This window comes from Panthera tigris, chromosome D1 (genome assembly GCF_018350195.1).
Source record: "Panthera tigris isolate Pti1 chromosome D1, P.tigris_Pti1_mat1.1, whole genome shotgun sequence".
Classification (NCBI taxonomy): domain Eukaryota; kingdom Metazoa; phylum Chordata; class Mammalia; order Carnivora; family Felidae; genus Panthera; species Panthera tigris.
The window spans coordinates 57,385,501-57,403,126 of NC_056669.1; the positions used below are offsets into that span (position 1 = coordinate 57,385,501).

General features: G+C 46.4%; 1 protein-coding gene across 1 annotated transcript; it reads left to right on the plus strand.

Moving 5' to 3' along the window:
* Positions 1-3,645: 3,645 nt before the first annotated feature.
* Positions 3,646-9,355, plus strand: UCP3 (uncoupling protein 3). The gene is made up of 6 exons (XM_007080861.2): positions 3,646-3,771; positions 4,519-4,729; positions 5,014-5,214; positions 6,415-6,516; positions 7,068-7,248; positions 9,231-9,355. The coding sequence occupies exons 1-6, from the start codon at positions 3,646-3,648 to the stop codon at positions 9,343-9,345; spliced, it is 936 nt and encodes a 311-aa protein (XP_007080923.2). The 3' UTR covers positions 9,346-9,355.
* Positions 9,356-17,626: the final 8,271 nt, after the last annotated feature.

Genomic DNA, 17,626 nt, shown 5'->3' on the forward strand with positions numbered 1-17,626 from the left:
AGTTAGTCAATACCTATAAAGCCCTGAGCACTGTGCCTCATGCAAGAAGCCCTGAGCAGACATTAACGGCGCGCTGCTATGGTAGGCTGTGCAGCTGGAACATCCCATCCCTCAAGTGCCCCCACAAAGACACCAAGAGAAGATTCTGCTCTCAACTTCACCTTTGTCAGTGGCAAAGTTCTGTTGGCTGCTAGGTTTCCTCACGTATCAATTTAGGAGGCTGGAGTAAAGGGGGAAGGAGGCTGGGGAACAGTGACCTCAGAGCAGCCCCTACCTGAGTCTACCATGGTGGCTTCCCTCTCCACCACAACTTGACCAATGAAAGTTCTAGAGCCCTCCCATCAAGGTATGGCTTTTGACTTGTGTCCATGCCTGTCCATTCTGCCTCTCACAAGTGGCTCTGGACTGCCTCTAGAGTAGGCTCCAGCTTCACCCCTGGCCACTGCTCTTGCCTGAATTGAGGCTCCAACATCTCTTGCTGCATCATTCCAACAACCTCCTCACTGCTCTGTGTCTCCGATCTCTCGTTCTGGTCCAGCCTTAACATTTGCACCAGCATGCTATGAACACAGGTCTGATGGTGTCATTCCTCTACTTGAGAGCCACCAACCACTCCCCATTCTCTGCTAGATTCAGTACAGCCCTGGCATTCAAGACCCTCCACCGAAGAACACTGTGGGCTTCTCTGATTTCCCATTTCTCCACTTCAGCAAGTAGGGTTCCTTGGTCAGCTGGTCCTCCCTGGGACCCTCTAGCCCTGGGCGATCCCTGTACCAGGCTACACAGAGAAGCAGGATAAGTATAACGTACCCCATCCCTGCCTTTGGGGATCCCTATCTAGAGGGGAAACCACTGCAGTTAATGAGTTAATCAACAAGAAGGTGTGGGACTAGAGGCAGCGGGGGCAAAAGAGTTTCTGGACACTTCAGCCTCCCTACCTCCCCCCCCTCCAAACCAACCCCCAGGCCTGGGGAAAACAGGCCTCCCCAGGAAGACCCAGCCCATTAGGCAATACCCATGAAGTGCTCCCTGTTGGCCCAGGTACATCACAAGGGACATGGGACTTTGTTCTGAATAAGGAGGGGAACTGGATAGTTTTAAAACAGGGAATTGACACTATCTGACTTCTGTATGCTTGGACACTAGGTTAGGTCCCCATCCAGAAAACCTCCTCCTGCATCTGCCATTTGGGCCTAACATTTAGAATCGATGCATGATTCCCTTTACGGCTCAGTGACCACTAAAATGCATACAGTCATCCTATGTAAGTCATACATCAAGTTTAAAAAATAAAAATAAAATTGTAAATGTAACCTCATGCTTGGAAAATAAAAATAACGCATCCTCTTCCTCCGGGCATGATTTAACAGTTGTCCATCCACACTATGACGCAGACTACCAGGCTGGGATCTGCTGGCTGGTGAGTTCCAACCTCAGCCCTTCTTCCTCCATCCCACCTCCTTAACTCCCTGGATGATTCAACACCTATCTGCAAGCTCCTTGAGGGCAAGGGCCAAACAGGATCCATTCCATATCTTTCCTTCCCTAGTGCCTACTGTAGTAGTCAAGAAATACCTGATCATTAAGATAGTCACTTATACCTTAGCATGAAATTGAACATCTGTTTCTTCTTAAGAACAGGCTTTTCCAGGGGTGCCTGGGTGGCTCAGTCGGTTAAGCGTCCGACTTCAACTCAGGTCACGATCTCACGGTCCGTGAGTTCAAGCCCCGAGTCGGGCTCTGGGCTGATGGCTCGGAGCCTGGAGCCTGCTTCGGATTCTGTGTCTCCCTCTCTCTCCGCCCCTCCCCCAGTCATGCTCGATCTCTCTCTGACTCAAAAATAAATAAACGTTAAAAAAAATTAAAAAAAAAAAAAAAAGAACAGGCTTTTCCAGGGAAAGGTGGCAGCAAGCACAAGAGTTTAGGTGCCATGTAGGGGGAGGGCACAGCACAGGGAGAACCAGAGTTGCTGATAGCAGTCCTGAAAGAAGACCTGAATGGTCACCCCTCTCTTTTGGCAACCAATTTATCACTGATGAACAGGTAATATATTATTCTCATTTACCCAGAGGTTAAATGACATATCCAAGGTCCCACCACCCTGAGTAAGCCATGAAGACAGGGCAGGAGCTCAGTTTTCCTCACCGCAGGATCAGAGTTTTCCTATTGCCCCATAGGAAAGCAACGCACACTGTGCCCACCTCATGACTCTATGGGACTGGCCCTGGCTCCAGAGATGAGGATGCAGAAGGGTTCAGGATCCCAGCACACCAGGTGTATGTGCGAGTTGGGCGCCAGTGTGGTGACCTGCTAAGAAATGTCATCAGCACCAAAAGCTTGATGCACAGAAGCCCAGGTTGTAAGAATGCAGGGCCCGGGGCGCCTGGGTGGCGCAGTCGGTTAAGCGTCCGGCTTCAGCCAGGTCACGATCTCGCGGTCCTTGAGTTCGAGCCCCGCATCAGGCTCTGGGCTGATGGCTCGGAGCCTGGAGCCTGTTTCCGATTCTGTGTCTCCCTCTCTCTCTGCCCCTCCCCCGTTCATGCTCTGTCTCTCTCTGTCCCAAAAATAAATTAAAAAAAAAAAAAAAAAAAAAAAAAGAATGCAGGGCTGCCCATGACAGCCTCTCAAGGTAACCACAGCTAAACCAGGACCTTCAGATATAAATGTGCCCCTGGTCAGCCAGCAGCAGTATGGGCAGCCCAGGACAAGTACACACCAGGAGATGAGTACGTTCCCTTGGCCCAAGACTGATCCTCCTCTGTCTGAGGCGCTCGTCTGCTTCAGCTGAGAAGGGAAGGCCTCGGGGGTGTGGGGCAGGGGTGGGGGGAAGGGCACGTGCTGAGCCAGGCAGATCAGCGGCCACTGCCCCCCAACATTAGCAGCAGGATGTAGCCCCATCTCCCTAGGAGCCCTGGAGAGGCAGAGCAGCAGAGGAGCCCAGGACCCATTTCCCTCCCTCCTCCATGGAGAACATCAGCCTGGGAATCCCACAGTGTTGGGAGGAAACGCCTCTAGTCATAGATTAACCATCTGCAGTGACAGAGAAGGAATCGAAGGCTGGGAAGGATTTTGTTTAAGTATAATAAAAGTATATTCAGGCAGCCTTGCATAAAAAGCCTTCATCCAAGATAACTAGCAGTTTAGGTGAGCCAGGAGGCACATTTATTTTGTTGATTTGGGATAGAAAGACCTGAAGTGGGGAGACTTGGCAGGTTCTCCATACACTTCAGGGGGCAGGTCCTTCCCAGGGGGCAGCCTGATGTGAGGGAAGGAGAACAGGGTGTGGCGTGCAGTCAGAATGAGGTCTGGTCCCTGCCCGAGCCTCAGTTTCCTCCTCTAAAGGATGAAGATCCACCCAGTCAGTGGAGGGAGGAGGAGGAAGGCGAGGATTGCAAGAGTGAATGGATTCTTAAAAGCCAAATCCACACAGCTAAGCATAGCAATGCCCAGGTGTTTCTCTCGCTAAAACCTCTGCCAGTGCTGAAAGGAGCCCGGGGACAGGTGCAGATGGCCCAAGTTCCATCTGCCTCCTCTGGCCTGTCTCCTGCAGCCTCCTCCCTGCACTAAAGCTCAGGGCTACAAAGGGGTCTGTCTCCTTGGACCTCTACTGGGCCCTGGAGGGACCAGACAGAACCTTCTGGGACCATGGTTGGACTAAAGCCTTCAGACGTACCTCCCACAACAGCTGTGAAGTTCCTGGGGGCAGGCACAGCGGCCTGTTTTGCTGATCTCCTCACCTTTCCACTGGACACAGCCAAGGTTCGCCTGCAGGTAGGTGCTTTTTGGCAAGGGTCATTGTTCAGATCAAAGGAGGGGCTGAGTTCTCCACCCCAGCTCCCCTCATGTCTGCCAGCATGCTCTTCCTTACGCAGAACCCTGAGCAGGCCACTCACTACTCCACTGTTTCAACCCTGCCTCACCATTTCCCCATCACCATCATCCAAGACAAAAAAAATCTTAATTAATCCCTTGGACCCTTCATGGCCTCACAGTAGTCTGTAAACCATAAAGTGTGAAGTAAAAGTAACCATGTGACCTTGGACAAACCGTCAACCACTTGTGGGAAAAACAATCTGCCCTCTATGTGCTCTGAGGGTTGAGCACCACACCGTGTATAACAGCTTATGAGCTATAAACTGCCACACGAGCCTCAGTTATTTTTACTGGGGATGTGATGGCTGTATAATCATGCTTGTTCTTGAAAACCAGCCCCATCAGGGTGCCTGGGTGGCTCAGTCGGTTGAGCATCCGACTTCAGCTCAGGTCATGATCTCACGGTCTGTGAGTTCGAGCCCCGCGTCGGGCTCTGTGCTGACAGCTCAGAGCCTGGACCCTGCTTCAGATTCTGTGTCTCCCTCTCTCTCTCTGCCCCTTCCCTGCTCATGCTCTGTCTGTCTCTGTCTCAAAAATAAATAAAAACATTTAAAAAAAAAAAAAAAAGAAAAAAGAAAAAGAAAAAAAGAAAACCAGCCCCATCTGTCCCCTCTCCGCTCATGTCTCTGCCGGGATGTTCCTCAGATCCAAGGGGAGAACCAGGCGACGCAGGCAGCCCGGAGAACCCAGTACCGTGGCGTGCTGGGCACCATCCTGACCATGGTGCGCACCGAGGGCCCCCGCAGCCCCTACAACGGGCTGGTCGCTGGCCTGCAGCGCCAGATGAGCTTTGCCTCCATCCGCATCGGCCTCTACGACTCTGTCAAGCAGTTCTACACCCCCAAAGGATCGGACCGTGAGTGTCTGGTATCTTGTAGACACCAAAGCGGTGGGCAGAAGCATACTCAAGGCTAGTGGGTCAGAGATGAGGGCAGTGCAGACTCAGAGGCAGAGCTGGGGCGTGGGAGGCTGGTAACAGACACTCATGAGGAGGCCGAGCCACTGTCAGGAAAAGCTCTAGAAGCCTGGCCTAGAAGAAGAGGCAGGCATCAGGCAGGGGCAGCTCCCCAGAGAACAGCATCAAGTCCAGAGAAGGGCTGGGTGGCAGAACACTGGCCCACTCTCTCTCCTTCTCTCCAGACTCCAGCATCACTATCCGGATTTTGGCAGGCTGCACCACAGGAGCCATGGCGGTATCATGTGCCCAGCCCACGGACGTGGTGAAGGTCCGATTTCAGGCCAGCATACACCTTGGGGCTGGGAGCAGCAGAAAGTACAGCGGGACAATGGATGCCTACAGGACCATCGCCAGGGAGGAAGGGGTCAGGGGCCTATGGAAAGGTAGGTCTGGACTCCAGGCTCAGAGGGCCTTGGGCAGAGCATTCCCTACCCTAGGGCTAGGGCAGAGTACTAGGCAAGGAGAGATCTCCAAGCATGGTGTATTCCAGTGATTCTGAAAGAACAACCCAACCAAAACTGTCACACTGCCCTGCCACAGTACCCCAAATTCAGTTCAACTTGTCAACCTTTCAGCGTGCACAGGCTGCTGTGAGGGAGACAGAAATTAATAGAAGACACTTTCCACAGCCTCATGGCTCTCACAGACAGAGATAAGCCATGTCGAGGAACAGCATTCCACAGGGGAGGATGTGCTAGGTTCATACAGAGGTGTGGGGCCAGAGGCAGGAGATCTCGGCCACGTAGTCTCCAGGGGTGGTGACGGAAGGTGATGCTTACACTGGGCCTCAAGGCTCAGTGGGCTCTAGATGTGTGGAGATGGAAGGGAAGGACCTCCCCAGCGAAGCCCTATCAGGGGTGACTACAGGACATGGAGAAGAAATAGAGGCTGCTGGAGGAGGCAGCTATGAGTTGTCAGGCACGGGGAGGTGCGGTGTGGAGGGGGCTTCTTCAGGAACAAGACTTCAGGATTCCCCGTGTGTCCACGTGGTGACTTTGACAAATGCCGGAGTCTCTCTCACATGTGGATTGGGGGTCATACTAATCTTTGCAGAAGGAACAGTGACCCAGTGAAGGTTAAGGACAGGACACCTGGTCACAGCCTTATTTGCTATGTGCTTTCCCAGAACCCAGCCCTCGTCTATGATATCAGTGGCTTGGCCTTGATGCTCTCCTGGGGCCCCCCAGGGCCACCTTCCATCACTGCTCCAAGAGCCTTGCCTCTCTCTTCCAAAGAAAGACTTCCTTGTCTGGCTTTAACCAGGTCTCAGGGAAGCCCATTTTAATTTTGATAGGTATTACAGATTATTCTCCAAAATATGGCTCAAGCAAATATAAGAGGGCCTCTCTGTTTTCTGTCTCTGAGGTGGATATAGATAATCTAACAGTTGTTAACTCCAGAGAGGAAAGTGTAGAATCTGCTCAACTGAGGCAGGCTCCTCCGTGGAGCCTCCCTGGAATGGAACATTCCATTCCTCCCTGGAATGGAACATTCTGTTCCCCAAACTGGGGCCTGTGACCTTGCAACCCGGGAGCCCACATCTCCTATTTTCCACTCATCGGCCCTCACCTCCTCCTTAACAGGAACTTTGCCCAACATCACAAGGAACGCCATCGTCAACTGTGCTGAGATGGTGACCTATGACATCATCAAGGAGAAGCTGCTAGACTATCACCTGCTCACTGGTGAGGCCTTGGGCTCCAGGCAGCTGCCCTTCCACAGCAGGGAGGGAACCTAGAATTACAGAGCGGGCACTACTCAGAGGCACCTGGGTGTTAGAAGGAGCAGAGAGAGGAGCAGCGCCCGATAAAAATGCCCAGTGTAGGAGCGCCTCTCTACTCGCTAGATGGGGTGCTGCCCGATTCATGAATCATTTAATAGAGCCAATTAGATCTTTTAAAAAATGCCCGGTCCATCATTGTGACAAGTGGGAAAGAGCCCTGAGCGGGGAGGCCAAAGACCTGGCTTCCAGCCAGCACTTCCCACCATGCCTCTTTAAGTAAGTCTCCTTCTCTGACTTCATTTTCCTCTAATGAGGTCATTGGGCTGCATAGCCTTCCAGCTCTGGGACAGCCCTGTTCTATTTTGCGAGTACTGTGAGAGGTTTAGACAGCACTATCCTTACACGCGAGGAGTTCACAGTTTGGTGAAGGACAAACGATGATGCACATGGAACAGAGAGCAAGTGTGCTGCCATCTCACAGCTCGATATTTGCCCTGCCCTCTCCTGCTACAGACAACTTGCCCTGCCACTTCATCTCTGCCTTTGGAGCCGGCTTCTGTGCCACAGTGGTGGCCTCCCCAGTGGACGTGGTGAAGACCCGGTACATGAACTCGCCCCCAGGCCAATACCGCAGCCCCTTGGACTGTATGCTGAAGATGGTGGCCCATGAGGGCCCCACAGCTTTCTATAAGGGGTGAGCCTCCCCCTTCCTGCTTCCAGCACCCCCTCCCAGAGAACCCGGGCTTGTTTCCTTCCCTCCTTCCATGTATAATATGCCTGCCATGGGTCCACCTGGGGACATGGTGGTGAACAGCACAGATGTAAATGCCTCAAAGGAAAAATATAAAGAACTATGGGAGTTTAAAAAAAAAAAAAAAAGTGGACCAAATCTGATTTGGAGAGTCAGGGAAGGCTGCCTGAGAAAAAGAAGTCTAGGCATAGGTCAGAGTGCTTATTGGGCAGGAGAGAAGGAGGGAGAGGTGGTTGGCAATCTTGACTTTTCTCCAACCCACAGTCATGACTGTGGAGCACCACTGATGGCGGCCAAAATGCCCAACACGCTTCACATTGTCTTGCTTCTGTGTCTTTGCTTTTACCATTCCCTCTTAATGGAATGCCTTAAATCTTAGCCAAGCTTCAGAACTAGTTCAAATGCCACCTCTTCCCCAGCGCTCTCAGGTCAAATGTTTCCTCCTCCCTGTGAGCTTCAGCAATGCTTCCTTGATATCATTTTTTATGGTATTTACCACCTCCTACTTTGTGTTATAGGATTTGTAAGTTTCAATTATCCCCCATGCTAGATCGTAATGATCACAAACTTAAAATGTCAGAGCCGTGGCTCTAACCCAAATCATCAGATGCTACCTCCCCCCTTCCACCTCCTACCACTGATGCCTTCAGCAGCCCGTTTTCTGGTGCCCAACCATAGATTGGACCAAACATGCAATCGGGTTCTCAACCCTGGGAGTGACATAATAAAACTATTTCAGTTGGCAGATTGTTCTTTCCCTGTAAGTGCTTCTGTCATTACAATCGATCAGTGGTAGCCACCTGTCTCAGTTCATTCTTTCACCTGGAAAACATTTACTGAGCATCTCCTATGTGCTGGGCCCTGTGCTTCCCTCAGAGAGCAGCAGACACATGGGTGACATTTATTGAGCATTTACTGATACTGGGCCCTGCACCGTGTGCTGTATAGTAACTCACTGAATCCTTCACAACAACCCTATGAGGTCAATATTGTTATTTTGCTTATTTTACAGATGAGGACACTGAGGCTTAGGAAGATTCAGTAACTTGTCCTAGGTCATGAAGCTAGAACCTGAAAGAGCTAGGATTTGAACCCAGGTCTGATTCTGGAGTTCATATTCATTGTCTCGGTCCTATACTCCCTGTGGAGCCTAGGCTGAGGGTTCTGGAGAGGCCTTGGGATGAGGTTGTGGTGCCCAAGCTAAGCCCTCCAGAGCCTAGAGCAATCAGCCAGGCAAGGAAGAGAGTAGGGGACATTCCCAGACAGAGGGAGCATCACGAGCAAAGGCACGGAAGCAAGGCTGGCAGGAGAGAGAAGACCTGGAGAGGATCTGCAGAGAGAGAGGCTGAAGAGGGAGCAGGGCCAGGTCACAGGCTCCTCCCTGAGTCTGCGCAGCTAAGGTGGGGACTGTCTCCCAGCTGCACTAACACAGGACAGGCAGGCTCTCTGGAGATTGGCTAAATTTGGTGTCACCCAGTCTTTGCCCTGTGGTGAGCCAGCTTCTAGGTGCCCTGGCGGGACCCCCTCAGGGATGGCCCCTCAGTCTGTAAATGATCCCAGAAACACCCAGCAGCAGGGTGGAGTCAGGTGATTTTAGTTGAGCTCCTTAACTGCCCTGGGCCTCAGTTTCTTTTGAAAAAGAAACCTGGCAACCATCACAGCTACCTTATAGAATTATAGGAATTAACTGCCTAACACAGCACCTGGCTCAAAATGTGTTTTCTTTCCTTTCCTTTCCTTTCCTGACTGCAGCTTCTGCCTAAATTCCTTCAGCAGAGAAGAAAAAGCCTAAACAGATCTCAGAAAATGCTCACAACAGAAGCCTAGGTCCTTTGGCACTAACACTGTGAATGGGGGGAGCACTGGAGATCTCTTTGGGACTCTTAGTCCCCTCCACCTGACGTTTTGGTTGTTTCTCTCATCAGGTTTACACCATCTTTTTTGCGTTTGGGAGCCTGGAATGTGGCGATGTTCGTGACCTACGAGCAGCTGAAACGGGCCTTGATGAACGTCCAGATGCTACGGGAATCTCCATTCTGAATAAGGCAGGGCCGCTTGGTACTTAAACTGGAACAAAACCAGTTAAGACTTTACTAGAGCAGTGGGTCCATACACACACAAACCCACACATGTTTACAGAACTGTTTACTTGCTGCTAAGTCAAGAAATAGAAGCGGAGGAAGGATTCTGGTCTTCGGTGCTTTGTCTTAAGAACACAGTTGTTTTGCACTGACAAGATGGCAAATAAATTATATTAATTTGGGGGACCCATTAAGTTGGATGCCTAATATTTAGGCAAGAAAAAATAAGCCAAAACATCCATGTGGATAAAACAGAAGTTTGCAAACTATGTCCTTTAAAAAATAAATCTGATTAGATGATGAACGGTAGACAAGAAGGACTGCAAGCATGGGACGGGAGTGACACACGGTACTTGGAAATCAGCTAAGGAATTTGGAGGGACACTGCCAAAGCAACGTAGCTGTGACTGCAGCCTTTGGTTAACCATGGATCATCAGCCACATGTGTAATGTGTCTGCCCTTCAGAAGCCATTGAGATTCTAGAAAATATGAGACGAGAGAGAGAGAGAGAGAGAACCTGGAACCTGTGCCAAAGGAGCACTGCTGGGCCAGCAGGAGGCTGAGGTTTGTAACAGTTCCCTGAGGACACTGGAAAATGAAAAGGGCAGACTCCATCTTCTTTCCTATAAAATGGCAGTCATAAACCCTTCCTTCCTATCTCACCAGGGATGTTATGAGGATCAAGTGACAAGGTGGACATAAAAGCACTTTATAAAAGCAAGAGCTGTTATATTTACAAGTGTAAATATAAGGATGAGGCCTTGGGAGCTATTTTCTCAGGACAGTAAGGAACTTCCAGGGAAGTTGTTGAAAGGTTGAAAGGTTGTCTAGAGGCTAGACCAAAGGAACGAGGGGCTGGGGGCCCAGGGGTGACAGAGGATGACACGCAGGCACCGAAGCCCCACTCCCATGCAGCCCTCGCTTCCCAGCTGGACTGTGAGGCACCTCAAAGGGTGCCAGGCTTGGGGGGAAAGAGGTAGATGTCAGGCTTGACAGCCTGAAGTAGCAGGACTCAAGAGTTCTTTGGAAAATTATTATAATTCAATAAAGGGTGTGGGAATGAGAACAGCTATTTCTTTTTGCCTCCTCTTTCTTGGACAGAATGCCTCTTTCTCACCAGGTTCCCTGTTTGTCAGGGCTGGGCCTTTGGCCCCACATGCCCCAACTGCCTTCTGCCTTCCCCAGGCTGGTTGCTAGGCTTTTTAGGGCTTTGGCTTCTCCATCTGTATGTAAAATGTGGGCTTGAACCAGATGACCTCCTTCTGAACTTCACTGGACCTCTTTCAGGTTGATAATGCAGACCCAGAATGTTGGTCTTTTTCTGCTTCTTAGCAGCCTATGTGGGTCTGATGACAGAACTGGGTTCTGTCCCCTCCCCCACCTCACAAGCAACCTAACCACCGGAAATCCTATTACCCCAGTGTCCTAGCAGAGAAGTGGAAATAACAAGCCCCCACCTTGCAGAAGTGCTCAGCAACATCATCCCTCCCTCTCCACTCTGACCCCCCTGCATCCTGGGAAAAAGCAAATGTCCACTCGCCCTCAGCACTTCCCTAAATTTAAATTATAATTTGAGATTATCAACATATACGAACTGGAAAGTCCAAACAAAAGCAAAAAAATAAAAATGATTTTTATTTAATGTCTGGTTTGACTTTCAAATAAAACCTATATTTAAATTTTTCTCTTTCTTTTGACTTGACTGGCATGTGCAAATCATTCTTAAATCCCAGGTCTCAGTTTGTAAGTTCCTAGAGGCCAGGAACTATGTCTTCCATGAATTTCTATACAGCAACATTAACACATCCTCTACCCAGAGCAAACTATTCAGATATTCAGATGATGCTGCCAAAAGAGAGAGGGGATCAATTCTACTAAGATATTTTGATTGGGATCAGCACCTTAGTGACCTCTGAGTCCAGACTCTTGGAGAAAGGAACACAAGATTAGTGGGAGATCTTCTACAGTTTCCCAGGTAAAATATTAGATCTCTTTCCCCACTTCTTAAAAGCAGAGGTTGAAACAAATGACCTAAAGCTCTAAAATTTGGTGGTCATAAGGACTGAGTGAGACAGCTTCCTCTAAACCACACTATGCATGCCCTTCCTAGTCCTGACCCCAGTCTCTGCCACCAGGAAGTCATGAATGAGATCTCATAAGAAGGTCAGATCACAATCTGAGACCCACACAGGGAAGCCAGCTTCTTAGCTCTGTGCAGTCATTCCCCATTGCACACCCACAGACACCTACTCCATCAAGTCAGTAAAAGGAAAACTGCTTTTTCTCAAACTCTTCAGGCAAAAATGAGATAGTATGGGCCCCAACACAGTCACATTTGTGACATAATGGATAACTGACTTCATATAAGTCTTGTAAGTAAAGGTAATATTTTTTAAAGGAACATTTTATTCAGAAGGAACGAATGTTAAGTAAGGAAATACAATCATATCTCTATGGATGAGTTCATTTGTGTCAGGACACTTTCAAAACTGCTGAATGCTAATATAAAGGACAACCTTCCGTGTACATACAGTATAAGCCACATATTGTACTAAGTGCTGAGATAAACAAGGCCAATCCAGCCTCCAAGGAGCTCACTGAGGTGGAGGATGGTGGGGCAAGGAAGATAAATAAGCCATATGGAGTGATAAAAGCCACACTAGAGATATACATAAGGCACCGAAGAGCAGGGACACAGATTAGGGACACCTGACCTGGTTTGGGGTCCAGGAGGCTTCTTGAAGGAAGACACCTACAGGACAAATAGGAGTTATCTAAACAAAAGAGGGTGCTTCTGCTAAGGCCCAGAAACAAAGCAAGAACAAGGGGCATCCAAGTTTTGCCAGTTATCAGTATGACTGAGTTGCAGACCTAAACGGAAGCAATGAGAGAGATGGGGATGAAAAAGAAAACAGGGACCTTGAAATGTTGTAGAAGCTACATATTATGGACTGAATGTTTGTGTCCTCCCCAGAATTCACAGGTATTAGATGAGGTCATGAGGGTGGGAACCCCATGATGGGATTCGTGTACTTATAAGAAGAGGAAGAGAGACCAGAGCTCTCTATCTCTCCACCACGTGCAGACACCAGTGAGAAGGATGTCTGCAAGTCAGGAAGAGGGCCCTCGCTAGGGAACCAGATTGGCTAGCACCCTGATCTCGGACTTGCCAGCCTCCAGAACAATGAGAAATAAATCCGTTATTTAAGCCACCAATCTATGGTACTTTGTTATGGCAGCCCGAGCTGACCAAGACGCCACATTAAGGAGTCTGGAGTAACTGGGTAATGTGGAGCCCCTCAAGTGTTTTAAGGAGGGAATGAGTAGCTGCACTGTAGAGAATAAATTAATGGAGTGGCCTCTGGTAAGATGAGGCTATTGTTGAAACCCAGGCAAGAGTACTAACAGTGAGAGTTCAATGAACAGAATGGTAATAAAGTCAATATTCCTTGGAAAGATTCAACCTGGACACAGTAGTAAGAAAAGAGAAGAATGATACATGTTTTAAACAACATAGAAATATCCTCAATAATATTCCTAGCAAATTATTTCCTGGCCCCTGAACCAAATCGCTTGGGTATTGGCAGCCTCACCATTTCCAGCTCTGCCTAGGAGAGAGCTTTCTGATAATGACCCAAAGGTACAGATCTTGTACCATTTATTGCTTTGCCCACTTCTGTTATCTCTTGGACATACGCTGGGTCTGACATACATGGCAAACTTAGGTGCCCCTCTGATAGAGGCCCACAGCCCTGGTTACACTGTTTACCTGCCTGGGAGTCCCATGAGCCTGTAAATTCTTTGCAGGCATGCATGGGGTCATGTTTACAATTGCATCTCTCATCCTTTGCAGAGTGCCTAAGACATTGCAAAATGGGTTTTTAAATGAATTTTTCGTTAATTTTTAAAAATACACATAATATAAAATTTACCATCTTAAGCATTTTTAAATATACAGCTCAGTGGTATTAAGCATATTCATACCGCTGTGCAACCATCCACCCACAAAACTCATTTTTCATCTTGCAAAACTGAAACTGTCTTCCTACGAAATAGTAACTCTCCATTTCCCTCTCCCCCCAGCTCCCTGTAACCATCATCCTACTCTTTTTTTTTAATGTTTATTTATTTGTTTTGAGTGGGGAGGGGCAGAGAGAGATAGAAAGAATTCCAAGCAGGTTCCACGCTCAGCAAAGAGCCCGACATGTGTGCAAGATCATGACCAAGCCAAAATCAAGAGTCAGATGCTCAACTGACTGAGCCACCCAGGCACCCCCGTCATCCTACTTTCTATTTCTATGAATCTGACTACTCCAGGTACTCCACACAATCATATAGTATTTATATTTTTGTGACTGACTTATTTCATTCAGCATAATGTCCTCAAGGTTCATCCTTGTTGTAACATGTGTCAGGATTTCCTTCCTTTTCAACACTGAATAATATTCCATTATATGTATATACCATGTTTTGTTTATCCATTCACCTGTTCATGGACACTCAGGTCGCTTCTACCTTTTGGCTACTGTGAATAATGCAACATGCATGTATAATATCTTTTCAAGACCCTGATTTCCATTGTTTTGTGTATATCCCCAGAAGTAGAACGGCTGGATCATATGGCCATTCTATTTTTAAGATTTGAGGAACCATCATACTGTCTTCCAAAGTAGCTGTATTCTACATTCCCACCAACGGTGTACAAGAGTTCCAATTTTTCCCACATTCTTACCAACATTTATTTTCCTTTTTTTTTTTAATCATAACCATCCTAACGGATGGGAGGTAGTATCACACTGCGGTTTTGATTTGCATTTCCTTAATGATTAGTGATGTTGAACATTTTTTCATGTGCTTATTGGTCATCTGTGTATCTTGTTTGGAGAAATGTCTGTTCAAGCCCTTTGCCCAATTCTAACTGGGCTCTTATTTTTGTTATGGAGTTTTAGGAGTTCTCTATCTGTTCTGGATATCAATCCCTTACCAGATAATGTGATTTGCAAATATTTTCTCCTATTGTGTAGGTTGCCCTTTACTCTGTTGATTGTGTCCTTCAACGCACAAAAGTTTTTAATTTTCATGAGCTTCAATTTGTCTATGTTCTCTTTTATCACCTGTGCCTTTGGTGCCTTATCCAAGAAATCATTGAAAAATCTAATGTTGTGAAGTTTTTTCCTTGTGTTTTTTTTTTCTAATACTTGTATAGTACTAGCCCTTACATTTATGTCTTTGATTCATTTTGAGTTAATTTTTACATATGGTATTAGGTAAGTGTCCAAGCTCATTCTAAAATGAATAATTTTTTAAAAGGTCAAGAAAACTCCTTCCTGAAATATAGCTTTGCTGTTGGCAATCCAAAACACTGAATAATCTATTTTTACAGGGGTGGAAATCTCTTGAGTATATGAGTATACATGTGAAGTCATGTAAATGGAATGACTATTGACCTTATAACAAAAACCAAATCTAGAATCCCAGCTGTGATACTTTGTAGCTATGAGACATAGGTCAAATTCATAGTCTTTCTGAGCCTCAGATTCTTTATCTATGAAATATGAGAAATGATTTGGCAGAGAGCAAAAATCTATAGCTTTGTCAGCTAAAAGTGGTGAACTTTGTAGAAAACAAACTGGATTCCCCACGTGTTGTTGGTGACACTGTACTATGATACAGCCATTTTAGAAATTTTTGAGTTTCTTAAAATGTTAAATATAAACCTACCATAAGATCTAGCTGTCATCCTACTCTTAGGTATTTATCTAAGAGAAATGAAAACATATGTCCACAAAAAGACTTCTACATGAATGTCTGTAACATATTATTCATAATAGCCAAAAACCGTAAATATCCCAAATCCCTAACAATAATAGAGAGGACAGACACAACATTCATTATCACTATAATAGAATAATACTCAGCAGTAAAAGGGGAACAAACTACTGATACACATATCAACATGATGAGACTCAAAAAACATTATGTTAAGTAAAGAAACTAGACACCAAAGATTTCATCTCATTTATATGAAAACTTTAAAGCTTATTTATTTATTTTGAGGGAGAGAGGGAGAGGGAGGGAGAGAGGGAGAGGGAGGGAGAAAGGGAGAGGGAGGGAGAGAGGGAGAGGGAGGGAGGGAGGGAGAGGGAGGGAGGGAGGGAGAGGGAGGGAGGGAGGGAGAGGGAGGGAGGGAGCGAGCATGAGTGGGGGAGGGGCAGAGAGAGGGAGAAAGAGAATCCCAAGCAGGGTTTGTGCTGTCAGCCCAGAGCCCCATGTGGGGCTCGATCTCACAAACCATGTGATCATGACCTGAGCCAAAACCAAGAGTCAGACACGTAACTGACTGAGCCACCCAGGTGCCCCATTTACATGAAAATTTTAGAAAATTGGGGCACCTGACTGGCTCAGTCAGTAGAGCATGCGACGCTTAATCTCAGGGTTGTAAATTCAAGCCCCACATTGGGTGTAGAGATTATTTAAAAATAAAACCTTTAAAACAAATTTACAAAATGCAAAACTGTAGAGACAGAAAGATTAGTGGTTATGTAGGGCTGAAGGTGAGAGAAGGAAATGACTACAAACAGACACAACAGAACTTTTTAGGATGATGAATTGTAGTAATTGTTGTACAGCTATATAAATTTACTAAGAATCAATAAAACTGTACATTTAGCAATAGGTGAATTATATGGTATTTAAGTTGCACTCAATAAGGCTGTAGTGGAAAAGGTTATGCCTTAGTTCACAGCAGTACTACTGTAATAGACAAAAACCAGAAACAACATAAATGCCCGTCAACAATAGAATGGATAAGTTGGATATATTCATATGATGGAATACTATAAAGCAATGAGAATTAACTACAGCTTCATGTACCTTGGATAAATCTCACAAACACAATGTTGAGTAAAAGACACATAATAGTACACAATGTATAATTCCATTTACGTGATGTTTAAAAACAGACAAAAAAATATTTGAAATATGTAGAAATCAAGATAGTAGTGGGGTGCCTGGGTGGCTCAGTCAGTTAAGCATCTGACTCCTGATCTTGGTCTTGATCTCAGGGTCATGGGTTCAAGCCCCATGTTGAGCTCAAAGCTGGGTGTGAAGCCTACTTAAATAAATAAATAAATAAGTAAATAAAAAGACAAACAAATCAAGATAGTGGTTATTCTTTGGGTGAACAGAGGTAGTGAGGTGTTAATAATGTTTCTTTTTTTAATTTTAATTTTATTATTTTCAGTTTTACTAAGGTATCATTGACAAATAATATTGTTTCTTGAGATGTGTGCTCATTATATAGGGGTATTCACTTTTTGAAAGTTTATCATGCTATACACTTATGGTTTGTGCACTGTTTTATATGTTATGCTTCAATAAAAAGTTTACTTTAAAAGTGCACTAATTTTTAAAAACAGTCCACTGGTGATCTCTGAGAAGCGTGTGTGCGGGTACACCTCTGTGTGTCTGTATATCTGTGTGTGTGTGTGTGTGTGTGTGTGTGTGGATGATGAGACGAGCTGGCCAGGCAAAGATCCGAGGAAGTGTTCCAGGATAAGGAAACAAGCAGTCCACAGGCCCTACGGGGATAAGCCTGGCGTGTTCAGAGAATGGAAAGAAGGCTGTGTGTGTGGCTGGCATAAAGTGAATGAGATGAATGTGAGATCATTCCTTTATTCATTCATCAAATACGTAAGAGTTGTGCCAGAGGCTGAGAAGTCTGAGGAGAGCCAATTGTTTGCAAAGTGTGGCAGAGAAAGGAAGAAGAGGGGAAAAGCCAAGGTAGAAGAAAGTCCTGAGGGTTCCTTTCAAATTACACATGCAGACACATACACACAAATACACACAAAGTAGAAGAAAGGAAAAACTGAAGACAAGGGCAACAGATCACAGAAACAAGGTCCTGGAGAAAACAGTAGAGGACAGAATAATGGGAATAGGTGAGAGGGCTCACTCTGGGAAGGATATAGGAAAGCTAAAAGTAAAACAGTCATAAAGACAAACATTTTGAAATAGAGAGAAGCAAAATTAACACATTCTCCCATCTCTCCATTGAAATTTGAGGAATGGCCACATACGGGAATACATTAGGGCTTAGAGAGTTATTTATAAAAAAGAGATTTTAAAAGTTATTTTTTTCCCCCTCAAAATATAATTTAATAAAGAAACTGAGTCCTCTGATGCGCTCCTAACACTGTTCTCTGTTCTCTGCCAAGCTGAGCTGTCTGGAGCCTTCACC